At 34.3% G+C, this 17,880-nt stretch overlaps 2 protein-coding genes across 5 annotated transcripts; one reads left to right on the plus strand and one right to left on the minus strand.

The window, feature by feature from the left end:
• Window positions 1–703: 703 nt before the first annotated feature.
• LOC7477135 (RNA cytidine acetyltransferase 2) lies at window positions 704–10,851 on the minus strand. 4 transcript variants are annotated; one of them, XM_052453049.1, is made up of 26 exons: window positions 10,570–10,851; window positions 10,397–10,488; window positions 10,138–10,309; window positions 9,929–10,051; window positions 9,481–9,654; window positions 9,156–9,266; window positions 8,939–9,072; window positions 8,737–8,830; window positions 8,091–8,189; window positions 7,820–7,956; window positions 7,517–7,614; window positions 6,899–7,022; window positions 6,686–6,773; window positions 6,504–6,603; window positions 6,374–6,426; window positions 5,586–5,762; window positions 5,457–5,494; window positions 4,163–4,256; window positions 3,624–3,803; window positions 3,419–3,527; window positions 3,258–3,330; window positions 3,035–3,188; window positions 2,026–2,154; window positions 1,635–1,760; window positions 1,197–1,262; window positions 704–1,073 (listed from the first exon to the last, which is right to left on the minus strand). In XM_052453049.1, exons 1-26 carry the CDS (start codon window positions 10,672–10,674, stop codon window positions 873–875), a joined length of 3,051 nt encoding a protein of 1,016 aa, XP_052309009.1. In that variant the 5' UTR covers window positions 10,675–10,851; the 3' UTR covers window positions 704–872. The 4 variants fall into 4 exon arrangements, with proteins under 4 accessions (XP_052309009.1, XP_052309008.1, XP_052309010.1 ...); XM_052453048.1 differs by having other exon boundaries at window positions 704–1,109; XM_052453050.1 differs by lacking the exons at window positions 10,397–10,488; window positions 10,570–10,851 and having other exon boundaries at window positions 704–1,109; window positions 9,929–10,016; window positions 10,138–10,284.
• A 1,342-nt stretch (window positions 10,852–12,193) lies between these two features.
• LOC7486343 (protein SLOW GREEN 1, chloroplastic) lies at window positions 12,194–16,052 on the plus strand. Its single transcript, XM_002306322.4, has 4 exons — window positions 12,194–12,973; window positions 14,485–14,631; window positions 14,865–14,945; window positions 15,510–16,052. The coding sequence occupies exons 1-4, from the start codon at window positions 12,317–12,319 to the stop codon at window positions 15,693–15,695; spliced, it is 1,071 nt and encodes a 356-aa protein (XP_002306358.2). The 5' UTR covers window positions 12,194–12,316; the 3' UTR covers window positions 15,696–16,052.
• Window positions 16,053–17,880: the final 1,828 nt, after the last annotated feature.

The raw sequence follows: 17,880 nt of genomic DNA on the forward strand, positions 1-17,880 counted from the left end.
TTATTTTAATGCTTTGTTGAGGAGTGTGTGTCAAGAGAAGAGTATGAGCGATGCGAGGAATACTTATCATCTGTTGAAGAAGGGTTTTAGGCCCAATTTGCAAACTTCTAACGTACTTTTGTCGGGGGGGTGCGACTTGCTCTGCTGACAAAGCTGCTGCATGTAGAAGTCGGAAGATGACTTATTTGGCAGAGCCCTGAGTCAGAAGGTTCTATCTTGTCAATTCTTATTAGCTTCTCAGTCCCAGAAACAATCTTGCTCTTCAAATCTATCTTCAAGACTGGATGGATTCAGATTCAGGACTGAACTTCAATTGAAGTAAGGCATGAGCAGAAAAACCCAAGCGGATCCTGAGTGGATGAGAGAGGAATTAGAAACTACAATACTTTGATAGCGTGAAGCTCTATCCATTTGGACCACAGCTCTATCAACTGACTGGATATAGCAAGTTCGGGTGCCAATGCAATTTGATTGCCAGGAGATAACTTGGTACTCTGGCAGCTTCCTGCTATGAAATGATGGTATTCAGAGTTCATTGCTCTCACAAGCTCTCACCCCAATGGAAGGTCGTACGCTTACATTTATGTTGTGCGCGTGGACCATTAGTACCATTGTTTAAAGAGCAGGTTAGACTTGATCAACTGGCAGTGTCAATTGCCTGTCAATCGGTATTTTATGGACGTTTACTTCAAAAACTCGTGCATGCGCCAACCAAACTGGCTTTTTTCTATAAAAATGACACTAAAAATCATGGGCTAATGGCTTTCTCAATCAAAATTGCGTCTCTATATTTTTTTTCCTGGTCTAATTAACAGTCGCAGAATTAATCAATCATGACATTCATAACTATCAAATAAAAAGGGCTCTGACAATTAAAATTTACCCTTTTTATTTGATTTAGAGCCAACATCCTCTTTGCTTCGCTTTCCCCCACTCCTACCACTCTCTTGCTTTCCATGTTTATCCGGTTTAACTCCTTTGGGTTTTGCACTAACAACACCACCTGGCTTTATCTTTCCACCATGTTCTTGCAAAGCATTCTCCAAGTCTTCTTCCCTGCCCACAATTGCATGCTGTTGAAGGAATTCAGGATTCAGTAAGCCCTCCATCTTGGATTTCATCCCATCCGACAGTCAGTTTAGCACTTGGAGATAAAAGAACAGATACAGAGATTAAAGAGAGGAAGAGAAACACACCTCAACTTGTTTTGCTGCTTCCTTTAGATCATCATTCACTGATATGCTGTGAGGTCTCAACTCTCTCTGAAAAATTTGTTCACATCAGGAATTAGATTGTTTTGAATGAAAATGTTCATACACTAGCAACAATAGAAGAATCGCACATAAGCAAAAAGGTGGAACACAGCTGTGTAAAAATATATTCGGCCTCTTGTGATGACAACTGAATGGAGAAAAAAGGATTCATGTGGCCAAGCATAGCTAGCCTCAAAACAAAGCCTGGTTGAGTATATAATGGAGAAAAGGGATAATTTTTCTAGGCGTTGGGATTACAAAATATTTATTGGATTCATATACTCACAATACAACTATGTATTAAACATATCCATGTGCGGCAATGTTTTTCATTGTGTTGTGTATTATTATGTATGAAGTACAGGTTTTCTATCAACTTACCTCTTTTATCCGGGGTAGGGTTGATTCTATCTCTTTAGATGCAATACCACGAAGATATTTGTAGATCTTCTTCATAGCCTTCATAAAAAGTGACAAAATTTGTGTTCTTTCCACCTTCATTTGTTCCTGTAATAACAATTCAGCAGTACACTCAGTAGTCATTCCTGATATGCTAGGTAAGCATAAAAAGGAAATAAGAACATCAATAAAACAGATTAGCATGCACTAGAAGTTGTGAGGATCTAACTTTTATACCAAAAGCGACACACATTTTTCTACCCTTTTCCAGATAATTCTCTGTTCACTTTCTTGCACACAGATATATGCACGTGCATGCATAAGTGCACATGCGTGAAATGAAATAATCTAACTGACAAGTTGAGAATCAAACCTCAATAAAGGTAATATTTCGTTGCTGCAAACCAACACAGAGTAAAATAGAAGCCGAAACATATGACAATGTGACAGGAAGCTTTCCTCGAAAATATAGACGAGCCAGGATGGGAACAATGTCTAAAATCTGGAGGAAACAAAAACACAAAATTATTAGAATCACACAGAATGAAGTACCTGACAAACCTTTGCATATTTTCAAATTACTAATGTTACTACTTTAGTTATTTCCACAAGACACAAGTGATGAAATGGTCTATGGCAATCCTGCTGTCTAGAAGTCAAATAAATCTCACCCCATCCCAGGCTTCAGAAGTTCAGCATAAATGGTAAACAAATTGGTTGCGATTGGAGTAGGTCTAATATTCCATGGTGTGAAGAATTAGATTTAATAGACATTTTTCTTCTTTTATTTACAGAAAGAAATTTACAGCTATCTTGCATCTCAAATACATGTCTATCCACAGAACCTCTTACATTCCATACTAGTTCCCAATATCCATTGACATGTGCAAATCTTTGAGCATGCAATGGAAACATAAAAAAGCCAAAGTCCTCTGCTAAAAAAAACCACCCCTCAGATATCAAAAGACCCCTTCCCACACTCCAGTTCTCATTGAATTTAAAAGCAGTTCTGTTATTGGTGTACTGATAAATGGGAAGGGGGTTACTTATCGATCCATCAAATACACAAACTATACACTTTTGCATTAGCTTCAACTGGCAGATTTTCTTTTCTTGGCCAGAAAAGAACTGAAACAATGCCATGTTGAGGGAGATATAAATCATTTACACAAAATAACCCTTTTGCCTTAGTATAATGATGCCAGGTGTACAACTTCTAAAAGTCATTCAGCAGACTGAAACGGGTTCGTTTCCTCATTGTTTCCAAGCAGAGATGGACCTCATATTTATATCCATGTGCCATGTATCAGATTATTTGCCATGATATAAATTTTATCCAATAACTTGCAGAGCAAACATGACAGTTTCCAATTGGACCTTACCAGATGAAAATCAGCAAGGTTTCCAGTATAAACTTTCAACCGCTCCAAATCATATGGTGATAGATCATCAGTAGGTGACCTCCAAAATCCATCAGGAGCAGATGATGTGGGTTCTTGCTCCATGTCAGTGCAGTTAATTTTAGGATCCAAGACACTGAAATATCAAGAGTTGCATGAGCATATTAAACAGAAACTCACTTGAAGGTAAAGTTTCAAATCTGACCTCATAGCAAGCTTATATTCCATTGAACGGAAACTATCACCTTCCAGTAGTCGAGCAAACCTTCGCTTGAAATCTGAAGACAGATAAGAAATAAGCTTTGAATATTCAGAATTAAAAAAGAAATCTGAAAAGGTAGGTGTTGATCTGAAAATAGGACTAACCTTGGTAAAATGGACCAAAAAAGCCCCATTCATCTGACCCACTAGCTTCACTATCATCATTGTTTAATGGTTTGAGTACCATACATGAATACTCACCAGTTACCGTATTCTAATTCAAAAGAAAACAATAAACAAATAAAGTTCACAACAAATTATCATTATATAACACGGTGTCCGTATAATAAAACTGAAAAGGCATCTTAACTGGAATTTGGCCAATGTAGAAGGGAGCAAATTTACGTCTCTTCCAAAAGCGAAAAAGGTCCAAAGTTAGCCCAAAGGAAACACCAAGGTAATGGAGCTTTTCCGGTCGCCGTTCATGAAGATTTACTAGCAAAGGTGGAAGGTCCGTCCTAGGTTTTATATTTTCTTCTAGCAAAGAAACCTACAGGCACAATATGTTACACAAGCATATGACTCCGTCCATAGTACTGGCCTTTGGCAAAATAAATTTTCCATGTGAAAAGTAATGTAACAAGATACTGTTCATATTAATGGATTCACAGTTATCATTCTAATTTGAATTTTCAGGGAGAAGAGAAGAAATTATTGGGCAAGTGAGACTGCAATAATTCTTGATTGAAATTAAAAGATTTCATCGCATTGCTTGGATTTAGAATCTATAATATAACAAGATAGTAAAAAAAACCCATATACTACAACATGAACCAAACATGAAAATCATTAAAGGAAATATAACTATGAAAACTTAATATAGAAACAAGAGTTGTTCAGTGAATGGACCTTCTCTGCAGCTTCTGTAACTCTAAGTTGAGGAATTTCCACATCATTTCCATCATCTACTACCGAAATGGGAGTTAATTGTCCTCCGTAGTACCTATAGAGACTAGGATTGTAAATGCCTCCGCTTTCAAAGAAATTTTAACTTGTAAATGCATCATGACATGATTAAGCATGGAGTATACTCGTCAAGTCACTTTCTCTTATACATTAGAGTGCTTGTTATATTATACTGTTGCATATGCAGCACAGACTTAGGATATCCCATCACAAAACATATCAAAGTAGATGTTCTCATATTGGCAAAATCTCTTACTCTTGATATTAAGGCCACAGTGATGATTATGTATCCATATTTCTAGGTTTCACTATGAAGCAAAGTAAGCAAAACTACAAGACTCTTTATGTTTTTGACAGTTGTTTTCCAGAGTCTTTAAGTTCAATTAAAGGAAGATTTTCTTTATACCACTTTTCAATAAAATTTGCCACTTCTTTTGCATTACCTTGTATTGTCATTATTCAACTCCAAAATTATGTACTAACAATTTCATGCGGGAGAGTGCAGCACAGCTCTAATTCTACCACTTGAACCAACAGTCATTCAACACATGGTTCAATAAACTTACACACTATTTACAAAGCGCCATCGAAATCTTGATGCAATGTCACCAACAAAACATATGGTAGCTCACATGTATGAATATTTGTCATAAAACTAAATTTTCCTTATCTAGAAAACAAAAGGTACAGTAGTCAAGGTACCAAAAGAGAAGACCTCCAAACTCTCCCTGTAAAATGTGTGTACTACAAAGCTAAAACTACCAAGTCAGCTCATATGGTAGCTCATAAACCATAAAACTATATCATTGGTCTTATCAAGTCTGGACTCTTCTTCAAGTGAAAAATTTGTTCAATCATTCCAGGTACCACACTACTGTGTAGGGACAACTGCTTGGGAGTATGACAATTCATGTATAAGAACATGATGTTTGATAGAAAATACATCAGCAAGAAAGCTAATTCTGTACCAATTCAACTAATCCTTGCTGAAATAGGAGCAGTCCTTGGTCTAAGATCATGACTTGAATCATAATCTGTAGGTCAAGTTTCTTCTTTTTTAACCAAAAATTGTACAGCAAACATCTAAAAATAACCTAAATACAACAAAGAGAAGAAATAAGAAAGGCTGCTGCCATTCTAATTGCAATTACTTTTATTTTTGATAATCTTACCAACTGTAAGCAAGATAAGTGCAATATCTACTTGAATGATAATGTCAAAATAGGGAGAGACCAACCTGGTTAAGAGTTCCACTGCAGCAGAACCGTATCCAAGCTGTGTTGAAACCACATAAAGAAAAGGTATATTACAGTTCATTACATGAATCCGAGGCACTCAATTTGGCATGATTGAGATAGAGGCTTACCCTCATTGCACTTGGATGGGTGGCAATGCGAACGATACGAGCACCTGAAAAGCTAGGGAAAACTGTATCACGAAACTGCTCACAGAATTTCCATGGTATTTGGTCCCCAAAGGGTTGATGGCCTTCACTTAAGCTTTGGATTGCAGATTTACGAGAAATCTGTCCTTCAAGACAAACCTGTAAATAAAGATGGACCATAACAATGAGAATCATAATAAAATGTTTCGGCAAATTTGCAATGACTACAAAAATTAGGAAGATCCTTCACATATAATCAAACAATGATATCAAGCACAATACTTATCACAGAACAAAAGTCCCTGTTGAGTTAAGAGAAATGAGATAGAGCCTGTCATTTACATCTAGAATACCTGGATAAAAGCTTATTACAGATAACTGCTAAAAGTTTAAAAACTTTTGGCCTATCCAAAGCTAAATTTTGCTCTGCCCTCCACTCAGATGGCTAGTGTAGGCAATTAAAATTGGATGCCCAGAGAGCATTCTCAATCCTCACAGATTCAAAAGGTAGAATACTTGTGAACAGTGTTTATTGCCTCAATATAGAACAGCAGACACCAAAACAGATAAAGAAGCGATCAATCACATTAATAAAAGAAAATAAGCATTTAGTGTGCAGAAACCTTATGTGAAAAGCATAATTTAAACATAAATAATCTACAAGGGGACCAGTGATGAATTTGGAGACACATTGATAATTTGATTCACCATAGAATTTAATGCTACAGCAGAATAAATAGAAGTGCTTGTGTCTCTCTTAGGTTATTTACCTGAATGACGCATAAGATATCAGGAAGTTGATTTTTTGACTCATCAACAGGGCCTGTGCATACAATATTAGTACAAACCTAATCTCTTGCTGAAAATATAAAATAAATCAGTTCAAGGAAAAAGTTCTACCGAGAAACACAAACAAATGGTGTGCGGGAGCATCAGCCATTAGTTGTAAGTCATTAGGAGAATTTTTGTAGTGAGATGCAACATATAATGCCATCATTCGCTGCACAAATTAAGATACATAAGCATCGTATCTTGAATACCATTAACTAAATACAAAAATATCAGATCACAATGCATTTTACCTGCAGAAATAACTCACTGTCTTTGTGATAGGAAAAGAGAGTATCCCGATTGATGTAATAGAGATTACATTCACTGCATGGGGGTAATCTAGTTGGGCAAACAAACAAAAGAGTAAATCAATAAAGTTAATTGATATGGTTTCATAACAGAGATCTCAATGAAGATGATGGAGGAATCTTCAGATCCCATGTTCTCAGCAACTTAATTCTGACCTTCTGATACTAGGTATTGAATTTGTAACATCCAGACAGAGTAAGGCATTGAGCCAGGATTCTATTGGATCACGAGAAGCATATCTGATAGACTCACTTAGTTCTATCTTTCTGAAAAGACGACCTGAATAAAAACAAATAATGAAAACAGCAAATCTTTCAAATAAATGACCTAAATTCAAAAAAACTAGAAGTTTCAAAAACTGCAAACCAAGACAACAAGATTGTACTGTCCTTGAAACCATACAAGTAGAATCAGAGACTGTTCAAGATATTGTGCCCCAAGACATTTAGTTGCCCAATAGAAAACAATGGTCACTGTATTCATTCTGGTATATTGTACTTCTTTCATCAAGTTCAGTTAACATATAGTGAGTAAGCAACTGACATGTTGTACTTCTTTCGTCAATTTCAGTTAACATATAGTGAGCATGCAACAAGATTATGCCGAGTTTAAGCATTTTAAATGGATATTGCCCACACCAACACGGATATGCCATGAGAATAATTAAGACTGGTCCTATAATAAGCAATACAAACATTCCTAGCAGCAAAAGATACATTCATAGAAGACGCATTCATTAGAAAACTATCAGGGCCATGTGCACAGATATATACCAGAAAGAGAGCCCTCCACATTCTTAGAAGATATCTGGCTTTGTTCTTCCAATTGCTGCAGAAGTTTTAGTGACAAGGATCGGCCAGTACCTTCATAGCTTTATGCAGGAAGACAAGTGTAAATCTATATAAGAATGCCTTCATAGCTTTATCAGAGGAGTGCATTTGGCTTGGTTAAAAGGTGCAAAATATAAAAAGTCACTATTGTTGGAGAAGAAATGGAAGCTTCCTTTGGAAATCAATGATCTCTTGAGGAAAAGTAATAGCTTTCAATTGAAATTAAAATAAAAGTATCATTCATACCCATTCACAGTTGATGAAAGGAAAACCAGATATGGACCTAGCAGGGACCTCACAACAGGCAATGGAATTGCAGCAGCTTCATCAATAACAAGTAGTTCAACTTGGGAGAGCTTTTCATGTTCATGTGGCTGTATATACTGAAAGGAAATGCAAGAAACCACATACATTAGGTATTTAATTACATGATGTAGCAGATCCTTACAAACCAACAAGAGAGATGGATCAGTTAACTAAGAACATCATTTTACATGGAAGGTCCTTATCTTCTAACCTGAATTGTTTGTCTGTGCTGCTTGAAGATATTAATGCGCACAGTAGCTTTCTTGAACTCAGGATTTGCACTTTTCACCACATCATAATCAATATGTTCCTGGAAATAGAAGGCCAGGTCACAAGCTTAAGAAAAAAAGGTGAATGGACAATACTTGCACAGAAACCAGACCGACCATAGAGAGCAAACAGGAGAAACTGTCTTAAGAGAGGTGTGCATGATTACATAGAAGGAAATATACAATCCAAAAAATGGGCTTAAGACAACACACAATTCCTTCAGATCTGAACAATGTCCAGATACTCAAGGCATGAGAGAAAAGCAGAAAACAAAATGCACAAGAAAATCATTCATGCAACAATAGATGTTGCCGGGAAACAGAACAATGGATACATGGCTAGTTGAACTGCTCTATCAATATGTTATGAATATAAAAGGAGCTGACTGCCAATTTTATTTAACAGTCCATCTTACTTTATTGACCTTGGTACATCAACTAGAAAATGTTGGTTTGCTCTAACTCACATGCTAATAGAAAAGTGCAACCATAAAAACAAATAAAGCACCTTCAGTGTGTATCAATGGCTTATACTGATATGATCATGAAGCATATCATTCCAAGCAAAGGGCAAAGGGACAACTGTACCGTGTATTCAATTGCATCAAATCCCTTGCATATGAATTCAAACAAAGTTTTTACGTTTTCAGGGCTGGGTGCAGTAATAAATATATTTGAATACCTGTAAATAGCATTGTTTTTTTGTTATTATTATTTGTATGATAAAGATCATTTAGGGCAAACAAGCACAAGCATCAAAGAAACATGCAGCATTTGATATCCACGTTACCCAGCTGCAATAGCTCCAGCAACAGCTAAACCAAGCGCAGCAGATTTCCCACGACCTCGAGCAGCAAGCAAAGCAACTGTGCTGCGCAGCGTCTTATCCAAAACTGAATCAAGGAATGTGATCACAGCTTTTCCCTATTTGAAATAAAAATTTAAATGTGAAACAATAAAGACAATACGAAGTATCAACCACATTAGTTATCCACTGTGTTCTCTACCTGATCCAGTGTACAACACTTTTTGATCAAAGGACCAACAGGAAAATCCTGATGTAGTTGCTCTTTCAAATTCTTTAGGCCTCGTTCTGCTTCTGAAAGCCCTTCAGAGTCCTTTAATCACCGAACACAAGACAAAAGATAACTTGAGCATTTAGATAAAACTGGAATACTCGATGCAATAGATATGCTGTAATGAAAGAATCACTTGCTAGAAAGGATACATTGAGCCAAATCTTCATTTATTATTTTTGTTAAAGAAAAAATAATAATTGCACAGCAAGAAACAATACATAAAATTTTTTTGTAGTCAGTAAAGAAGCCACACCTCTTTAACAGGAACTGGGGTGATTGACCTTATATGAGAAGAAATAGGTAAAATGTTGAGCTCGTCATCCATAACCACACATGCTTTGCATGAAGCAAGTGATAGTAAGAAACGTTCATTAAAGCGGCCAGTTGCCCGGAAATGGGACTCAGTACGAAACCTCTCATGAACATCCTGAAATCAGTAAAATCTTCTATAATAAACCTTTGCTTTTAAGCACAAGGAGAAGCTCAAAGAATAGACTGTTGTTGCCTCGTAAATTTGTAAAGAAACAAGAAAGAGTATAATTGCATTTTTTTTTAACTCAAGTTTAGGGTTCACGTCAAAGTATAAGAGAGTCAAAGCAAAAAAAGCATAAACCATCTTCATGCGTCCTTTGTCTTTGTGGTCTTTTGAACAAATCTAGAAACCAAAAAGGCTTAAATACAAAAGGAGATATAAATCATACCATAACCATCGTGTACAAACTGGTCAACGAAGATAAAGAGCGTAGCAGCAACACAATCAACCCACCACCTTCAACTGTTTCTATAGTTCTAGCCAACAAATTCGGAATCAATGCCTCAAAATCCTAAAAATAAATAAAACAGAACAATATTCCTTCATAATAACTAATATAGAGACAAATCATTAATTGATTAATTGAAGTTTACTTACCTGTAATATGCACATTCCGAAAGTATTACCGAGAATTCTCTCGGAATCCTTGTACAAACAGTAGGTTAAACCTCCAGTTTCAAGAAAGAGTGAAAAAGGATCAACCTTCTCAGGATCCAACAGTCCCCTCTGCATCAACTTTTTCACCTGCTTCGCTCGTTTTTTCTTGTGACTGCATCATACATAAATTCACATAAAACAATTAAATCCAATATCCAGCTCAAAAAAATAATAAAATAAAATAAAAAGTAAAATAAACCTGCTAAGTTCAAGTTTATCCTTGTAGCACCACAAAACGGTTGGTCTAGATTTCACCACTGCCTTGCTTAGCATATAATGAAGATTCACAATCTGTATCCAATGCAGTGCAAAATTATTACTATTACAAGAATAGAAAGAAAACAGAGAATTAAGAGGAGCGTCCAAGCGTGCCTGTTCACGTGACTTGTCGCCGATGATAAGGAAGAGTGACCGGTGGCGTAGTTTGACGCCATTTTCGATGAGTGTTCTGATTCTCTCGTCCACCTTCTTCCTCATTATTACAAGCTTTTGCCTGCTTATTGAGTGTGTTTAGCTTGCTCCTTTTCCTTTTAGCCTTCGAAGGATTGATGCCGCCGGCGGTTCCGGTGCTTTGCTGTGAGTGTCTCTGTGTCTCACTCTGTTTTGTTTTTGAAAATTGAGGGTTTAAGTCGGGTTTTTGCTAAGAGAGATGAGGCTGTGGTGAGTCGGTGACTGTTAAAAACTTGGGTGGAATTGAACCGGGTTCAACACTATTAGGAAAACTTCGTATTTGGTACTCAACTTTTTATTATTCTTCTATTTGAATGCTTCATTTTTAATTTTATATATTTGAGTTAGTGACTTTTTTTTCTCCATTTGAATGAATGTTTTTAATTCAGTTATCTAGCAAAACGTGAGCCCTGATAAAAAAAAATTGAAAATTATATTTAAAATTGAAAAATAAGGGGAAAAAGCAAAAATGAAAACCTGTATTTAAAATTTTCAACAAAAAAATAAAACCTAAATTAATATATTAAATCTACTTAGCAATATAAAGTATTATAATTTCACATTCATGAAACTAAAAAAAAACTATTATCATCAAAAACTAAAACAGAAATAATAATTTTATTTATTTAATTTAAACTCAATGCAGAACATAATTTTATAAAATCTTAAATTTTCATTTTAATTAATTTTTTTATATATACATAATATATTTTAGATCAGCTTACACATATCAGATTAAGTTTCTACAACTTGAGCAAGCCTTTCAAAACAGAGCTTATACCTTGTTATCTAGCAAAAAGTGAGTCCTGATAAAAAAAATATAAAAATTATAACTAAAATTGAAAAATAAGGGGAAAAAAGCAAAAATAAAAACATGTATTTAAAATTTTCAACACAAAAATAAAACCTAAATTAATATACTAAATCTACTTAACAATATAAACTATTATAATTTCACATTCATGAAACTAAAAAAAACTATTATCATCAAAAACAAAAACAAAACAATAATTTTATTTATCCAATTTAAACTCAATACAGCACATAATTTTATAAAATCTTAAATTTTCATTCTAATTAAAATTTTTTTATATACATTAGATATTTTAGATCAGCTTACACATATCAGACTAAGTTTCTACAACTTGAACAAGCATTCCAAAACAGAACTTATACTTTGTTATCCATGATCCCAGGAGTATTTGTTAGTAAAAAGATTTAAACTTGAGATCTAGAATAGAGCAAACCCTAATATCTTAATCGATCTTCATTGTATAAAATTCATTTTTCTAATCACAAGCATCATCAATCAAATTAACATTAACATTGTTTTTAAAATTATATTTTGAAAAATGGATAAGTCACATAAAAATAACATTAATACTTAAAATAGAAAAATTAATAAAAGATTAGTAATTAAAATAGTTAAAATTAAATAAGAGATAATTGTTTAAAGGAAAGTAATTCAGGGGCTGTAGACTACTAAGATGTACAGTAAAAGGACTGGTTTGTAGTTACTCTTATAGACACCGATTTTAATCCTTCAGGCATCATCATTTGTCTGTGCAATGAAGTTGAAACACCAGTTGGTTTTAAACAGTAAAACTCTAGCCAGTGCCTGGGTTTTGGTTTGAATGGGCAAATCTTCTTGATTGATTCATCCTAAAAAATGGGTTCAATTAAAACATTCTCTGCTTACCCTCCATCATCACAATTTCAGAATTTGAAATTGTCAAAAGATTGCTTCTTCTTCAATCCACTAAAACCCCCACTATGTTCCTTCAATCCACTCAACATCCACAACAGGCACAGACTACGCATATCCTCAAAACACTCTTGTATGTCACCCTTTCCTCAAATACTCACTTCTAGTCTCTCCAAGACAAACTACAAATTCACCAATTTTTTGTCCGAGAAGGTTTTGGTTTCCCTTGTTGGGGCATTCATTTTTATTGGTTCTTTTGGTTTAAATACTAGGCAAAGTTTGGCGCTTCCTGCTCAAACAACTGGTCCTAGTGTGAATTTAGAGGAAAAGAGAGATGCCCATATGGAGAAAAGTGAGGATGAGGAGATGTTTGAGAAGGTTTTGGAGATGGAGCCAAGGAATGTGGAGGCATTGAAGGTCGTTGTGCATGGGAAAATGAGGAGAGGACAGACTAAAGAGGCTGTGAAGTATGTCGAGAGGTTGATTGATATTGAGCCTGAGCAAGTTGAATGGAGGCTTTTGGAGGCACTTTGTTATGAGATGATGGGTCAGTTGAGTAAGGCTAAAACGTTGTTCAAGGAAATCTTGATAGAGAGACCTCTTTTGCTTAGAGCTTTGCACGTATGATTCTTGATCCGGTATTCCTGTCTTCTGAATTTTTTTTCCTACAAAATAGTAGCTGTGTGTGCAGAAAAATAACCTTGGGTGTGTGTGCTTTTGTTTTTTCATTAAATGCCTACATGTACGAGTGCTGAGATGATCACAGAGTTGCACAAAAGCATTTGCTCTAGCTATCTGTTTTGAAAGTTATGGAGGCTGACTACTAACGGAGTTCAAATATGGGTGAATAAATAATCTGGTCAGAAAAAATTGCTTCCTAGAGGGATAGGTGATTAGTTTGAAAAGGTACAAGTAGATATACAGCCGTTTCTGTAATTGACCTCATAAAGCTTTTTCTTAATTTTACCAAAGATTACCCTTTGTTCATTATGGGAACAGAGACGCTACTGATTGATGGATGCAAAGGCTTGAGCATAGAACCGTTGAGCCATTCCAATCTGTGTTACTTTCTGAAGTCTTTGTGGTAGTATTATTTTATACATAGTTTCTTCTCATGTATTTGTTTAGAAGTCATCTCCTCAAACAGTCAAACATGTTGTTCTCAATACAATTGGCTGTGACCTAGATTTCTTTCTTGAGTTCCAGTTTTCGTTATTCAAGTTAGAAAGGTGGGTAGGGGAGAAATCTTTAGGAAGGATGGATGTGTTTGGAAGCAATTCAATAAAACTGGAGCTTTAGAGACCACTGAAGTGATATCTGTTGAAAATCACTTCTTTGATAACATAATTTAAATATTACTATATTAGATTTTTACAGTAACATCGTTTAATGACAAGTGATCAAATTTCATTTTTCTTGTTGCCAGTTATAGCTCCTTGGGTTTGAATTTAATCCCACAGTTTGTCGAAACTCATCTCCTAGTTAAACCAGCACGCCTACTTTGTGTCTGTGGCTGATGATTATGAGCTTGGTACTTTCTGATTTCTTGACCATTGGTATTCTTATCACTGTTTCATTTCTATTTGGTTATAGTACAATGGGCAAACTGCAAATAAGGATTTGGCTTGGGAATGAGTTTTCAGTAATTCCAGGAGTAATCAGATTTCATTCCTATTGCTCCTGTTATCAAGGGATTCAACTAATAATTAGCTTTCTTATTGGCAATTAGAATGGAAATTCATTCCTCAAACAACTATAAGATAATCCTTTTCGTTCTTTTTTTTTATCAAGGGTTCCATAGTCCCTTGTGTTGCTATTAATTATGTTAATGTGTCATCTTCATCAGATTTCACTTTACTAGTTGATGGAAAGCCATGAACAACTCGACAAGACCTCAATATTTATCAAAATACTCTTATTGAGTAGCTCCATTCCTAGCCACTGAGATTGAATCATGAATTGCATGGTGGCATAGGATTTCTTAGAGAACCATTGTCTATATAACTAGCACATCAATATGCCATCACATTTCTATGTTGATACCAGCATCTGTGACTTTGACTTTTTAGTTTTCAGTGTTCTTTCTCGTCACTGGCAATTAGAAGTAGTATTTGACTCTCTGTTCGGTGCAGGGTCTGGCATTGGTGATGCACAAAAGTCTTGAAGGTCCAGCTGTCTTTGAGATGCTGAATAAAGCTCTGGAAGTTGCCCGTCGTGAAAAAAGAGTCACTGAGGAGAGAAACATTAGAATTCTAATTGCACAAATGCTTGTTGTCAAGGTGAGTCCCATCAGCTAGTTCTTTCTTTTCCAAGGTCAAGTGGGATATGAGGAGTGTTAGACCTCGTAAAAATTGTTCCACACTATACTTTGTGCAAATGCATGTTTGAAAATAGGGCATTAATAAGTGCCATTGAACTGGAAAAAGGGAAAGATATTGATTGGTAGATAATGGATCAAGTCAACGAATTGATTTTCCCACTTTTAATATGTTAAAACTTGCATACTTTGCAGGGGGAATTGGAGGAAGCTTTGAAGAAATTTCAAGGTCTGGTTAGTGACAACCCACGAGATTTTCGGCCTTATCTTTGCCAGGTAAGCTTGTTTCAATTGTATGTTCCTGCTTGCAAATGGGTAACATAAATTGATTCTTTCAGTTTTCTTAAACTTAAAGTTTGAGGCACTACACCATCTTTTAAAGATTTCAAATCTGCTCATAATTTTCTTACATTTATCTTGAAGCACGTTGCCTTTAATTTATATCAAATTTCAGGTGTCCATAATTTGTTGCTTATGACAGTATGGTTGTCTATATTCTGTTGAGAGTTCTGAAAGAGACACTGTACCCTTAAATCTTACTTCTTACTGAGCACCAGTCAAGTTTCATTCTAAGTTGGAAACAACCTTGTATATAACTAGTAGCAGCAAGCATGTTTACTGATACTCTGATGAAATACAGTATTTTTGGCTCTTCCTGAGTTGTCATGTGTTCCACAAAATTTGGAGAAGAACATTTTTTGTGTAAATCCTCAATCTCCTATGGCAAATATTGATTACTAATTGTGCAGGAATGCAATTAACAGAATGGAGTTGTAGCATAAAGAATTAAATATTAAAGTTTTACTTTTATCAATAACCAATAATGGGAATTTGTGGCAGGGAATAATATACAGTCTGTTGGGTAGAAAAGAAGCAGCTGCGGAACATTTTGAAACGTATCAGAGCCTTGTGCCAGATGAATTTCCACAAAGGATGTTTCTTGATGATGTTGTATTGGAAGCGAAAACCAAGTCCCGGGAATGGTTTCAGGAGGAGTGTCAAGCTGAATCCTCATACAAGAAATAAAGCACCAGCTCAGCTTTGAGTGTATTGTACTGTGATAAAATACTCTTAGAAAATTTAAGCTAGAAAGTAAATTTTGACAGCAATATATAGAGTAGTTACAGTCCAATGATCAACTTAAGTGCTGCAACTTGGGAAGGCAATGGATCATGCGGATACTGCATTTGTCTAGGAGTCGAATAACTAGTTCACCATTTGGATAAAATTAGTGGTTGTTCCACTTGCAGTGTTTGTGTTTTTGCAGTTTTACTGCTAGAAGGAATTCCCTGGCTCCATTTTTGTTGTCATACTGAACTAAACAATTGTTATAACTTATCTATAATGCTTATGATTTGCATGACATGCAGTCATGGTGAGACATCTAGGTGCTACAGTGATTTTCTCAGTAAATAAAAAAAACAGAGGCGTCTGTTTACTCATATCATATTTATTCTCATTTTGTTCTTTCACTAGTTCTGTGCCATTTGAGTTCCACATGTTTTAGTCTGGGCATCAATGCTAAAGAAGATTTTTCAGAATATTTCGAAGGGTGAGCTCGCAAGGGACAATATAGCTAGAAGACTCATTTAACTTTTACATGTAGTTATTTTTGTAAAATGTTTTTTTTTAAAATATATTAAAATATTATTTTTATTTATTTTTTATATTAAAACATTAAAACAATTTAAAAATACTAAAAAAATAATTAAAAATTAAAAAATTAACATTTTAACAAAAAAAAAAAACAGGTTCCACTTCTATGCATCGAAATGATCGGTATTTGCATAGCCGGATCTGATTTGAAGTCGGAGTGTTTTTTTTCTCTATCTTTCAATTTTAAAGGGGAAAAAAAATAAAAACATAGCACCAGGCGGCATAAAGGACTTAAGTATATATATATAGGGATGATTTCACCATAATTGTGTCAAATGGAAACTTAAGTATTGTTTGGCAAAGAAGAATAGAACAATGGAAATGAAAATGAAAGTTTTATTCTTATATTGTAAGTATTTAATTAAAAAAAAATGAAAGGGAAATAGGACCGAAGAGTCAGAACGGAAATTAAACATGGTTTAAATGTTTTTAAAGAACCATTATTTTAATTAAAAACATGGTTTAAGTTGTTCTCACGTGAGAGGCAGGACTACAAACAAGGACCATGAATAATATTTTTTAAAGAATGATATATTAATTTTATTTATTTTATATTAATTATTTTTATCATCATCATCACCTTAGTATTATTTTTCTTTTTAAGAAAAAACTCATCTTTATTACATCACTAGTATTTAACCACATCTCATCATCACCATTATTGTTCTATCACCATTTTCTTGATGGTTGTATTATTTTAAAAAAATATATTATTGTTATAATACAATGATTATCTCACCATCTACTTATCCTCCTTTTTCACATCATTATTAATAAAAAAATATTTTTTTAATTATTATTTCTTGTCATTTTAAACTAGGTGTTAAAAAATTAAATATCATTCTTATTCATTATCACCATTCCAAAAATATTATTGAAATTAAAATATCATTGTGTTCTTCCATTCTCATCCCAATTTCAAACATTTATTCTTGATAATCAAATAATCAAATGTTATGTTTATAGATGAAATTGAAAAAATAAATATATACCATATTGAAAAAAATATCCATGTTGTTACAAGTGAAACTAGTTAGATGAAACTAGATTATTAACATGCGATATGCTACGGATCATACCAAAATTCTTTTAAACACATAAAAAAAAAAAGGTCACAGCATTGCCAATGCGTTTTACAATGAGGAAAAAAAATTTAGCCGTGAAAACAAAATTTAATGCAAATATTTAATCAAATAGTCCGAGAATTATATGGGCAAATAAATATAAAAATAGTTTTTAACATCAATTAAAAGCTAAGACATAAAGTTGACAAACATATACAGATAAAGATATCAAATCCAAGATAGGTTGAATGACCGCTCAAAACTCGATTTGATCTATAACAAATTTTAAAGACTCCATGTGTTTTTTAATAATGAGGTGATGGCATCTTAGTCTGACACAATTCAATTCAAGTTAATATGTCAAACATGTGATTCGGACATGGTCATGGTTGAGTTTAATAGTTTTTCTAAACAATTATTTTTTATTTAATTATATAATAACAAAAATAGATGATCATAGTAAAACAATAAAATGAAATATAAAATGAACG

The sequence above is a fragment of the Populus trichocarpa genome, chromosome 5, assembly GCF_000002775.5.
Source record: "Populus trichocarpa isolate Nisqually-1 chromosome 5, P.trichocarpa_v4.1, whole genome shotgun sequence".
In the NCBI taxonomy this organism is placed as follows: domain Eukaryota; kingdom Viridiplantae; phylum Streptophyta; class Magnoliopsida; order Malpighiales; family Salicaceae; genus Populus; species Populus trichocarpa.

Bases quoted from the DNA above. Each gene is read 5' to 3' on its own strand.
- LOC7477135 (XM_052453048.1), bottom strand. From the start codon at position 10,674: ATGAGGAAGAAGGTGGACGAGAGAATCAGAACACTCATCGAAAATGGC. The intron at 3,528-3,623 runs GTTAAGATGCCT...CTTTTGAATTAG, and splicing joins TCTACATTGGCCAAATTCCA to AATACGGTAACTGGTGAGTA. The intron at 1,761-2,025 runs GTTTGATTCTCA...TTGTTATTACAG, and splicing joins GAAATATTACCTTTATTGAG to GAACAAATGAAGGTGGAAAG.
- LOC7486343 (XM_002306322.4), top strand. From the start codon at position 12,317: ATGGGTTCAATTAAAACATTCTCTGCTTACCCTCCATCATCACAATTT. The intron at 14,632-14,864 runs GTGAGTCCCATC...CATACTTTGCAG, and splicing joins CACAAATGCTTGTTGTCAAG to GGGGAATTGGAGGAAGCTTT. The intron at 14,946-15,509 runs GTAAGCTTGTTT...AATTTGTGGCAG, and splicing joins TTCGGCCTTATCTTTGCCAG to GGAATAATATACAGTCTGTT.